The 12,741-nt window shown below is 32.6% G+C and overlaps 1 protein-coding gene across 5 annotated transcripts in view; it reads left to right on the top strand.

The window, feature by feature from the left end:
• Positions 1-12,741, top strand: part of LOC139492021 (mediator of RNA polymerase II transcription subunit 14-like) — a 66,171-nt gene that overhangs the window by 16,623 nt on the left and 36,807 nt on the right. For all 5 annotated transcript variants that reach the window (XR_011656693.1, XM_071280059.1, XM_071280060.1 and 2 more), the window contains 9 exons: positions 1,494-1,562; positions 4,427-4,466; positions 4,788-4,916; positions 5,340-5,421; positions 7,052-7,211; positions 9,040-9,235; positions 9,687-9,733; positions 10,828-10,956; positions 11,582-11,658. Coding sequence is in view for 4 of the 5 variants with exons in the window: in XM_071280059.1 (XP_071136160.1) it covers positions 1,494-1,562; positions 4,427-4,466; positions 4,788-4,916; positions 5,340-5,421; positions 7,052-7,211; positions 9,040-9,235; positions 9,687-9,733; positions 10,828-10,956; positions 11,582-11,658 (929 nt within the window). In the remaining variant the exon portion in view is untranslated. The remainder of the gene's footprint in view (positions 1-1,493; positions 1,563-4,426; positions 4,467-4,787; positions 4,917-5,339; positions 5,422-7,051; positions 7,212-9,039; positions 9,236-9,686; positions 9,734-10,827; positions 10,957-11,581; positions 11,659-12,741) is intronic.

Genomic DNA, 12,741 nt, shown 5'->3' with positions numbered 1-12,741 from the left:
AGTAATGTCAATAGAGGAGAGCCATAGAGTTGGACTGGCAATAAAAGTAAGTCACAGCCCAGTAATGTCAATAGAGGAGAGCCATAGAGTTGAACTGGCAATAAAAGTAAGTCACAGTCCTGTTATGTCAGTAGAGGAGAGCCATAGAGTTGGTCTGGCAATAAAAGTAAGTCACAGCCCTGTAATGTCAATAGAGGAGAGCCATAGAGTTGGACTGGCAATAAAAGTAAGTCACAGCCCTGTAATGTCAGTAGAGGAGAGCCATAGAGTTGGTCTGGCAATAAAAGTAAGTTACAGCCCTGTAATGTCAGTAGAGGAGAGCCATAGAGTTGGTCTGGCAATAAAAGTAAGTTACAGTCCTGTAATGTCAGTAGAGGAGAGCCATAGAGTTGGTCTGGCAATAAAAGTAAGTTACAGCCCTGTAATGTCAGTAGAGGAGAGCCATAGAGTTGGACTGGCAATAAAAGTAAGTTACAGTCCTGTAATGTCAGTAGAGGAGAGCCATAGAGTTGGTCTGGCAATAAAAGTAAGTTACAGTCCTGTAATGTCAGTAGAGGAGAGCCATAGAGTTGGTCTGGCAATAAAAGTAAGTCACAGCCCTGTAATGTCAATAGAGGAGAGCCATAGAGTTGGTCTGGCAATAAAAGTAAGTCACAGCCCAGTAATGTCAGTAGAGGAGAGCCATAGAGTTGGTCTGGCAATAAAAGTAAGTTACAGCCCTGTAATGTCAGGAGTTGGACTGGCAATAAAAGTAAGTCACAGCCCTGTAATGTCAGTAGAGGAGAGCCATAGAGTTGGACTGGCAATAAAAGTAAGTTACAGCCCTGTAATGTCAGGAGTTGGACTGGCAATAAAAGTAAGTTACAGCCCTTTAATGTCAGTAGAGGAGAGCCATAGAGTTGGTCTGGCAATAAAAGTAAGTTAAATTTTAGAAAAGTTATTGGGAGTGTTTTATACAAAAATAACATCAATACTATCATAAATTGAAAGAACAGTCCTTGTATTGCTGTTTATCTTGACAATTGCTAGAGTTTTACATAATAATGGTTAAGCCGTTTAAATGAATGTGGTATGGTGCGAAAGATAGTTTTATTTTTTAACCGTTAACATTTGGTTATTTCTGGCTGTATGTTCATTTTTACAAAAATTTGATGTATGCAAATTAGCTTTAAAGTATTTTTGTTATGGGAAAACTTTTACATCCCTCTTACATCAATTTTAGCTCACATGGCCCATTTAGACAGTCATGATGTTATACCATCACTTGATATCTGTTGTTTAGAGTCCGTTTTGTCAAACTAAATACAATTGCTGATAAGCAACCAACAATTATTGGATCTATCAAAAAAAAAATGTATAACTTCTTCAAACAAATTGAGGCAATCTGGTTGACTTGTAATGAAAGTCTAGGAGATAATTTATAATTAGTATTTTTTTGACATGGTTCATTTAGAGTTGAGCTATATTTGACAATATCTTTGTTTTGTTAACAGAGTAATCACTTATCCATAGAGAGGCTACTAATGCAGACAATTGAAGTGAGGATACATGCTAAATTGAAGGTATGTACATATTTCCTATTATTTTCCAACTATTTTCTTAGGAACACATAATTCTGATTTACTAACAAACAAAATCAAAACATAATATTGCATCTTTTAATTTTGATCATATTTCATTATTTACTTTCCAACAAGATTATTTCTTCTAATAACATAAATTTTGTCTGGCCTAAACATCTCACTTTTAAAAATCAAGTGCAAAAATTATATATTGCATCTTTTAATTTTGATCACTGCATTTGAAAATTTTTCATTACCTACTTTCAGGCAAGAATATTTCCTCTGATATACATTTTGTCTGGCCTCGATATCTCACTATTTTTAGCTCACCTGGCCCGAAGGGCCAAGTGAGCTTTTCCCATCACTTTGCGTCCGGCGTCCGTCGTCCTGCGTCCGTCGTCGTCCTGCGTCCGTCGTCGTTAACTTTTACAAAAATCTTCTCCTCTGAAACTACTGGGCCAAATTTAACCAAACTTGGCCACAATCATCATTGGGGTATCTAGTTTAAAAAATGTGTGGCGTGACCCGGCCAACCAACCAAGATGGCCGCCATGGCTAAAAATAGAACATAGGGGTAAAATGCAGTTTTTGGCTTATAACTCAAAAACCAAAGCATTTAGAGCAAATCTGACATGGGGTAAAATTGTTTATCAGGTCAAAATCTATCTGCCCTGAAATTTTCAGATGAATCGGACAACCCGTTGTTGGGTTGCTGCCCCTGAATTGATAATTTTAAGGAAATTTTGCTGTTTTTGGTTATTATCTTGAATATTATTATAGATAGAGATAAACTGTAAACAGCAATAATGTTCAGCAAAGTAAGATTTACAAATAAGTCAACGTGACCGAAATGGTCAGTTGACCCCTTTAGGAGTTATTGCCCTTTTTAGTCCATTTTTAACCATTTTTCGTAAATCTTAGTTATCTTTTACAAAAATCTTCTCCTCTGAAACTACTGGGACAAATTAATCCAAACTTGGCCACAATCATCATTGGGGTATCTAGTTTAAAAAATGTGTGGAGTGACCCGACCAACCAACCAAGATGGCCGCCATGGCTAAAAATAGAACATAGGGGTAAAATGCAGTTTTTGGCTTATAATTCAAAAACCAAAGCATTTAGAGCAAATCTGACAGGATAAAATTGTTCATCAGGTCAAGATCTATCTGCCCTGAAATTTTCAGATGAATTGAACAACCCGTTGTTGGGTTGCTGCCCCTGAATTGATAATTTTAAGGAAATTTTGCTGTTTTTGGTTATTATCTTGAATATTATTATAGATAGAGATAAACTGTAAACAGCAATAATGTTCAGCAAAGTAAGATCTACAAATAAGTCAACATGACCAAAATGGTCAGTTGACCACTTTAGGAGTTATTGCCCTTTATAGTCAATTTTTAACCATTTTTCGTAAATCTTAGTAATCTTTTAGAAAAATCTTTTTCTCTGAAACTACTGGGCCAAATTTAACCAAATGTGGCCATAATTATCATTGGGGTATGTAGTTTAAAAAATGTGTCCGGTGACCCGGCCAACCAACACAGATGGCCGCCATGGCTAAAAATAGAACATAGGGGTAAAATGCAGTTTTTGGCTTATAACTCAAAAACCAAAGCATTTAGAGCAAATCTGACAGGAAGTAAAATTGTTGATCAGGTCACGATCCATCTGCCCTGAAATTTTCAGATGAATCGGATAATTGGTTGTTAGGTTGCTGCCCCTGAATTGGTAATTTTGAGGAAATTTTGCTGTTTTTTTTGTTATCTTGAATATTATTATAGATAGAGATAAACTGTAAACAGCAATAATGTTCAGCAAAGTAAGATCTACAAATAAGTCAACATGACCAAAATGGTCAGTTGACCACTTTAGGAGTTATTGCCTTTTATAGTCAATTTTTAACCATTTTTCGTAAATCTTAGTAATCTTTTAGAAAAATCTTCTCCTCTGAAACTACTGGGCCAAATTTAACCAAACTTAGCCATAATTGGGGTATCTAGTTAAAAAAATGTGTCCGGTAACTCGGCCAACAAACCAAGATGGCCGCCATGGCTAAAAATAGAACATGGGGGTAAAATGCAGTTTTTGGCTTATAACTCAAAAACCAAAGCATTAAGAGCAAATCTGACAGGAAGTAAAATTGTTGATCAGGTCACGATCTATCTTCCCTGGAATTTTCAGATGAATCGGATAATCAGTTGTTAGGTTGCTGCCCCTGAATTGGTAATTTTGAGGAAATTTTGCTGTTTTTTTTGTTATCTTGAATATTATTATAGATAGATTTAAACTGTAAACAGCAATAATGTACAGCAAAGTAAGAACTAAAAATAAGTCACTATGACCAAAATAGTCAACTGACCTCTAAGGAGTTATTGCCCTTCATAGTCAATTTTTAACAATTTTCTTAAAATTTGAAGATTTTCAATAACATTTTCCACAGAAAGTACTGTTATAGATAGAGATAATTGTAAGCAGCAAGAATGTTAAGTAAAGTAAGATCTACAAACACATCACCATCACCAAAACACAATTTTGTCATGAATCCATCTGTGTCCATTGTTTAATATTCACATAGACCAAGGTGAGCGACACAGGCTCTTTAGAGCCTCTAGTTAAACAAGATCAAAAAATTATATTATGTCTGACCTAAATACCTCTGATGATATCCTCATGATTGATTTTCTATGGAGCCATTGTACTACCAACTGATTAGATGCCTTCTAAATTTTTAATTTGAATTAAGAAACAATTGTAAAATGTGCCATATTAAGCATATCATGCTTGAAGCAAAGCTGTTTATTTCTTTGCTATACCAAATAATTGCGATATACCTTAATATTTAATGAAAGAATCCTATTTTTCAGGACCTGTCGAAGGAATTTCAGAAATACGTCATTGGACAATGTAAGTACAGTTTAGTTTTATACACATTCATTCTTATTTCAATCAATCTGAGTCTAGTTATATGATAAGATAAGGAGATGTGGTATAACTTCTAATGAGACAACTATCCACCAAAGTTAAATTGAAGTGGATGTCAGCAATTATAGGCAATCATACAGCCTTCAACACTGAGAAAACCTCATACCATATAGCTGGCTATAATAGGCCCTGAAATAAAGAAATTGAAACAATTCAATTGTCCTAATTTATAACAAATATTATACGAAAAACAAATATGAGAGACACATGTTCTTACATTGTTTATTATCATCCTTGTTTCAGGTGAGATGAAAGACTTGCCAATAGCTTTACATGTACCGGTACTCAGTCCTACATTAGAGTTTGAACACCTCAGAGTAATGATGGACTCCCAAAGAGGATCTATCTTAGCCTCCTTGTGTGGCATAGAAGGTAAGTTATTTGGATGAAATATATTTAATATTGTATACTGTTAAGTGAAAAACTTTTGTAAAGGATTTCTTTTCTTTTACTGTGTGAAAAATATCAATCTTGTATTTTACTGATTAAAGTTTTTTTGCAATCAACATTTAGATACAGTCTTGTTTTAAAGTTTCTTTTAGACATTTTATGTCACAACTTTATAGAATTTTACGAAACTTTGGCCGAAGATTTTATTTATGATTAAGAGATAATATCAAATGCAAAACTGTGATACTTTTTATTTTGCCATATTTTAATGACTTTCTAATTTCCTTTATTTATTTTAAATTCAATTAATTCTATTTAGATATATTTTATATCCATAAACACATATTGGATAGGACACAGGTAAATCAGACTGGTATTCTATTCTTTCACATTTTTTTCTGTTAGGTGTACAAGAAGTCCAGGAACTAGAAGAATTCTTAAACAGTGGAGAATGGAAGAACTTAGGAAAATTCATCATTAACTTACGGTAAAGTATTATGTACCGGCGTAGCAGGTTATTTTAAAGTGTGCACCACATTTTCATGCCCCATTTATGGGCATCATGTTTTCTGGTCTGTGCATCCGTTCGTTCATCCGGCCATCCATCCGTCTGTTCGTCCTCAGGTTAAAGTATTTGGTCTAAGTAGTTTTTGATGAAGTTGAAGTCCAATCAACTTGAAACTTAGTAAACATGCTCCCTATGATTTGATCTTTCTAATTTTAATGCAAAATTAGAAAGAAGTAGGTCTGGTAAGATTTTGCCTCAAATTTCAGGTTCATCTGACGAAAAATTTTTGACACTTTTAAACACTTAGGTGTCTATTTCAGTTGATTGAATTAGTTTATGTTAAAGATTTTAACCAATTTAGTCATTAAAAATGCTCCGATTCAAGCTTAAATTTGATAAATCAAATATGCCAAAAGACATGTCACTTTTCAGATGTTTTTGTCAAAAATGAAAGTGGCCGCATCCCTGTTCATCCTAAACCTTTATATTATATGTTATGTATTATCAACAAATACAACTTACATTTCAATATTAAGAATAACCACAAATGCGTCCTCTTTCAGTTAAGACGGAAACCTTCTAAAATTTAACTCAAATGCTAAAATTGTGAAGATTTCAGTAATTTAGCATGACTGAATGATGCTAATACCCGATATGTATGATAAAAAATTTATGTAGCAGAAGCATTCTACTTTCCAATAAATAACTAAACGTTTACATTTTAACAATTTTGTAAAACTGCTATATTTTGGGGCCAAAAAGGGGTCTTACTTGACCTACTCCTTTATTCCATTTTCATGAACATAGAAAATGATAGTGCGGATGGGGCATCAGTGTACTTGGGACACATTCTTGTTTATATTATTTTGAATAGACAGAAATTGTTTTACAGTTATTTCTTATAATTAAATACTAAATTCCATTTTAAACCAGAGTAAACCATTGATGACATCACAGTCACATGACTAAATTATGTCAATGAGCTGATAAACAAAACAATGTCACCCAATCAAAAGACGTGTTACATCCAAAATTAATAATTATTGATTCTTATTCAAGAGGTCAATTGTATTTTTATTTTATCAAGGACTATTATAAATTTATCAGGTTTGAAACCCAAATTCTTCAATAAGAGAGTGAAATTGTGTATTGAAATCAATTTGTCTGTTCAACTGCCTTTCTGCTAGTTCCTCTTTTATTTTATTCATTAGTTTGATGATGCTTAAAAATTTGTGAAACTGTGGATTCCTTTATTTTTGTGAGTACCAATTTTTGTTGATTGAAGAAACTTGTATTTTCCTGGATATTTGATATTGAGGTTTTTCTTTAAAGTCTGCATACATTTCTATAGAACATTAGTAATATGTTGAACATGTACCCACAAATTTCATGAAAATTGGTATCCAACAAATAATAATAAATCCAAAGTATATCAAATATACACAGAACATTTGATTTTTGTCAATGTCTGACACCAAGGAGCCATATAGTTATACTTTGTTTGACATTTCATGCAAATTAACATGTGTCCCTAATAAGAAATAACAGGATTATTTTTACGAGTGATGAAAACAAATGTTTTAGTATTCTTTTTTATCTTTAATTCCAGATTACAGCTAGTCCTTATTAGATGTGAGAAATCAGTCCAGTATTTACCTACAACATGTCAAAAACATTTACCTTTGATTACCTCCCCTAATCACCCACTGGAGGAAGTTTCTAAGAGTAGATTCTACATCAGGGTACCCAAACAGTCATCACATTATGTGGTAAGTCTTATGTAGAGTTATCTCCCCTAATCACCCACTGGAGGAAGTTTCTAAGAGTAGATTCTACATCAGGGTACCCAAACAGTCATCACATTATGTGGTAAGTCTAATGTAGAGTTATCTCCCTTAATCACCCACTGGAGGAAGTTTCTAAGAGTAGATTCTACATCAGGGTACCCAAACAGTCATCACATTATGTGGTAAGTCGAAGGCAATAAAAGTTGGTGAAAAAAGTTATCACATAAAAAAAGATATGGTTGCAAAATTTTGTAATGTGTAAAAAAAAAGGTTAATCACATTTATTCTTTAAATGCTACATTTGTGAGTTTCAATGTAGTTTAAAGAGAATATGACTATATGACCATTAAGTATCTTTTTTTGCAATCCTTCTCTCTTTTATCTTTAATTGTCTTTTTTGTACCAGACTGAAACAGTCAGTCTAGTATTTAACCTTGTAAAAAGAAATTCATTTAACCGTGGGAAAAAAATCACAATGTGTGTGCTCAAGCTACTATACATGTCATTTTAACCAATTCATTTATTACTAAATAATGATTAGACATATTAAGAGTTAATAATTTTTATACGACCCCAAAAAAAATTTGGGATCGTATAATGGTATGATGTCGTCGTCTGCGTTGTCGTCGTCGTCCGAAGACACATTGGTTTCCGGATAATAACTTTAGTTTAAGTGAATAGATCTTTATGAAATTTTTTCAGAAGGTTCAATACCACAAATTGAAGGTTGGGATTAATTTTGGGGATAATGGTCCCAACCGTTTAGGAAAAAGTGGCCCAAAAAGGGGCCAGCACAAGCATTTTTCTAGTTTCCAGACAATAACTTGTGTGTAATTGTATGGATCTCTCTGAAATTGTACCACAACGTACCATATAACAAAGGGGAGGCTGGGATTAAGTTTTGGGTTAATTGCCCGAAATATGTAGGATTTAGGGGCCTAAAAAGGTCCATAAAGAAGCATGTTTCTAGTTTCCAAACAATCATGACGATAACTTGTGTTTAAGTGTATGGATCTCTCTGAAAGTGTACTACAAGGTTCAATACTACAAAAGAAAGCATGGGATTGAGTTTAAGGGTTATTGCTCCAATGGGGGTTTCAAAAAGTGGGCAGGGGGATTTTTTGTTTACCATTCTTTTAAGGGATTCCTTTTTTTTTCAAAATTTTTCAAATTTCAAATTTTGAAAAGTTTCAAGAAGAAATATTCAATTGCACAGTATTGTGCAATAGATTTGTAAGATCTTTGACCACATTAATTTTGTGACAAAAACCCATATTATGTAAAAAATTTAATCACAATCCAAATTCAGACAGTATCAAGCTTGAATATTGTGACCAAATTTGCCCCAACTGTTCAGGGTTCGACCACTGGGGTCGTATATAGCTGCGCCCTGCAGAGCACCTGGTTTTTAACTCACTTACATAATGTGGGATAACATCTCACTGGAAAATCATGAAATATGTTAATACAATAAATTTCCTTAGGAGGGTCATCTCCCATTTTAAATGTTTCAATTGTTGACATTATGACCTAATTACAAGACTTTTATCTCCTAACTTTTATATTCATGTATTTTCAAAGTAGTTAAATTATGATTAAAATGATATACAGTTCCATCCTGATTATTGTACAGAAATTTCTGTGAGACACACAAAAGATTTTAGAGCTTATTTGTGGATTGTTTGATATATTTTATGTTTTTTATACAAAAAAATAGAGAGATTGTTGAATGAATATTTAAAAGTTTTCAAAGATTTTATTATATTTGATACACTTTGTAAGAAATGTTTACACAATTTGTTTTTAACAGATAGTAGGATTAGAGGAGAGTAAAAACAGGAAGGTAGACATCAAATATTACATGATTGAGACCACACCCTGTACAGCAGACGGCACTGACGATGAACTGGCAGAGGACGTAGGATCGAAATTATATCTTAGAGCTGGCAGACTCTATCCTCTGGACGAATTCTCATTCACACATGGACCATACACAAAGATTTATGGTTAGTTTTACTTATATCAAAAATAATCTTCTAATATCAGTAATGACCTTATGATTTCAATAATGACCCTCAGATATCAATATTGACCTTCAGATTTCAATAATGACCTTCTGATATTAATAATAACCTTCTGATATCAATAATGACCTTCTGATATTAATAACGACCTTCTGATATCAAAAAATTACCTCAAGATTTCAATAATGATCTTCTGATACTTTCAAATTTTTTCTTTGTATTAAAGGTCTCTAAATCTCTGTATTTTTCTACTAACATGTTCAATTTTCATTCAAATGTCAGGGTTATATTTAAGCAAGTGCTGTACGTCATTATTCATGAGGGTTAATTATTTGCTCTGTTTTTGAAGTAAAGATTATGAAAAGAGGTTAGCTGTTGACATTCTATTCTATTAAGTTGAACTGTTATTTAGGTTTTGTTTTTTTTATTTCAGCTGAATCTGAAGAGAGTGATTACGAAATGCAACAAAAGAAAAGAAAGGTAAGTGTTTTTATCGCTATTTTACAAAATTTTCCTTTGATCTTGCAGACTGATAATTTTATCTCAGCGGAGTCAAATAATATGAAAAATAAAACTGACATTGTCGTCATAGGTAAAATAACGAAAAGATTATCATTGGTCATCTCAACTCGATTGTTTTTCTCACTTTCGCCGTACCGGCTCAAGCGAGAAAATCAATCTCGATGAGATGACCTGGATAATTTATAAATATATTAAACGAGGAAGACTTGTCAAATTTTGTCTCATTTCAGTTATAATGGTACATGTTTATTATCAAACAAGGATGATTTTTGTCTTTCCTGTGACAAAAGGTAAAAGTTATCCAGTAGAACAAGCCAAAATAAACATTTTGATAACACATTCTCTGTAGTCTGTGGTCTTTGAATTCTTTCTCTGAAAAAACTTCAGTCACTCAATTTAGAGACAGTAAGCTTAATGGGTACATACTACTCTAGAATTCTTTAAGAAATAATCAAGCACTCAATTTATACACCAGCAGCAAAAATTAGAATATTTTACGAGAAATAAATAAAAAATACCCAGATTACGTCTACACAAGCCAAAAAGAAAATCTAAACTGTTTTATGTACTTACTTACCTACCTAAAAGCAGCCTACCCAAACATAAATTGTTGCTAATTAAGATTTTTTTCCTGCTCTTACTTTCATTTCTTGTCTAAATCATGTAACTTACATGTATGTTTATAGCAACAACAACAAATCCCTTCTTCCATACCCAACCCTATGATTCATGTGTAGGCAATATCAAACAATTACTGTTTTAAGAATTGCCTAATTAGATATCATGTGACTTAATGCTATATCACATGGTTTAACACCTGCTATGTAATATGGAAGTCTACAAACGATTGTCATTTTTTATTAAGAAAATTGCTTGTTTATTCTAAAATATCTACAATTGTATTTCTATGTGTTTAGATAATACTGCATGCTCATTTCGTCATTCAATTGTTTATGTATTATACTTTGACCTCATGTTACACATTTATGTTTCTGAGCGTTATCAATAAATCTTGAAATCTTGAATAAATCTTGTAATATTATCTGTTTCAGCTGCTATTGGGTGAATATGAGGGGCCTAAGAATAAAAAGATGAAAGGATCTGTGTATATGATACCTGAATTAACATATATTCTATCTAGCTGTGAGGAGAGACTGGCTTTTGTCAATTTAGGTTTAGAGGTAACTTTCTATTGATCAGTGTTGTGTTGTAAGAAGAACAATTGTTTCATATGATGATTATTTTGAAATTTGGATTTAGATCATCATATTTTATAGCAGAAAAGAGAGAGTGAAAATAATTTGAAAATCATTAAAAATTGTTGTTGTCCTCTATTTTGAATTGTTTTAAAATACCTTACGTTATAAAGTTAAAGAAAAACTAATTCAACACCACACTGGACATTAAGCAAGAAACATACAATAAATTATTATAAACCACAAGAAGTTTTCATAATGACATGTTTTAAATACACATAATTATCAATTCCTATACAATAATTTAGCTGTTTCATGCTAGTCTTGAGTAATGAAGTCGGTTTGAAACCCCTATGCAATTGCCAATGAGACTAACTATCTACCAAAGTTCAATTGGGTTGTATGTTGGGTGTAGGTCTCCTTACAACCTTCCACTAGGAGCAAAACCTGTACAGTATAATGAGTTATGGAAAACCTCAACATGACAAAATGAGAAACAATGAGAAAGATTTATTGTGATAAAGTGAAAGAAAACAAATATGACAAACATGAACAAACGACAATCATTGAGTATATTATGTAAGAGTAATACATATCTATGTTTTAACAGTTTCAGAAGAATGGTGTGGTCCACTCAGGAGTACAAGTGGACTGTGAAGGGACATGTTTTTGCTTATCAATAGCTAGGTTAGTAAACAAATTATTAATAGCATATCATTATATTACTGTGAAAGTACTTTTATTCGTGGGGTACCAATTTTTGTGGTTTTCGTGGATGACTTTATCCACGAATTTAAGTGTCCAATGAAATAAAACAACCATTGTCCAAATCAAGACATGGAAAGATCTCCATCGGTAGGTTTGACTACTATGATCTAGAGAATATATTGATTAACGCCAAATCGGGGAATACTTTAATAGCAGTCACAGAACTACAACCGCATGCCGGATTATACCCATTTAATCTTTAATAACCTAAACTGTACAACTCTTGATCTTTTTATTCTCATAAACAATATTTTTGATCGATGAAAGTCAGATCTACGGTATTGATATGCAAGTATGACAAAGTGTTCATTTTATATCCTCATAGTTCTTGTACATATGGAAAATAATAATTTCCTGCTGGGCTTGATTTTGATAAAAAAATATTTGACAATTCAAGGTTTATAGCATTTGTTTATGTTACTGTTTTCTTTAGGTGACATTTTCATGAACTTATTAACACCTTTAATGGTCTTTAATCTGTTGATCACTTTATCATGGGTTAATTATTGTTACCACTACGATTTACGCGGGTCAATGTTTACTTTGCAATTTCCTTCAATCTTGACTCTTTGTAACCTTTGTTTCTAAAGGCTTTAATTTTCAATTTTTTTTTAGAAAACTAATATCAACGAATTTAAAAACCCACGAACATGTAAATATTGCTCAAACCACGAATATTGATACCCACGAAATTTAAGTACTTTCACAGTATAATAGGGAAATGTGGTTTGATTGCCAATGAGACAACAATGAGACAATTATAATCAAACTGACAGCCTTCAACAATGAGAAAACCCATTTATATAGTCGGCTATAAAAGGCCTTGACATGAAAAAATATGAAACAAATAAATTGAGAAAACAAATGGCTTAATTTATAACAAAACAATAGTTACTGGTACTTGTCCACATGATGTAGGGTCATGCTTAGTAAGTTGCCATTGTATTTCAACATCCCTGCTAGTGACAATTTTGTGAATAAATTTTAGAATATCAGTGATCA

The sequence above is a fragment of the Mytilus edulis genome, chromosome 10, assembly GCF_963676685.1.
Source record: "Mytilus edulis chromosome 10, xbMytEdul2.2, whole genome shotgun sequence".
Classification (NCBI taxonomy): Eukaryota; Metazoa; Mollusca; class Bivalvia; order Mytilida; family Mytilidae; genus Mytilus; species Mytilus edulis.
Note: the sequence above shows the minus strand (reverse complement) of the source record. Positions and strands in the feature narration are given on the sequence as shown.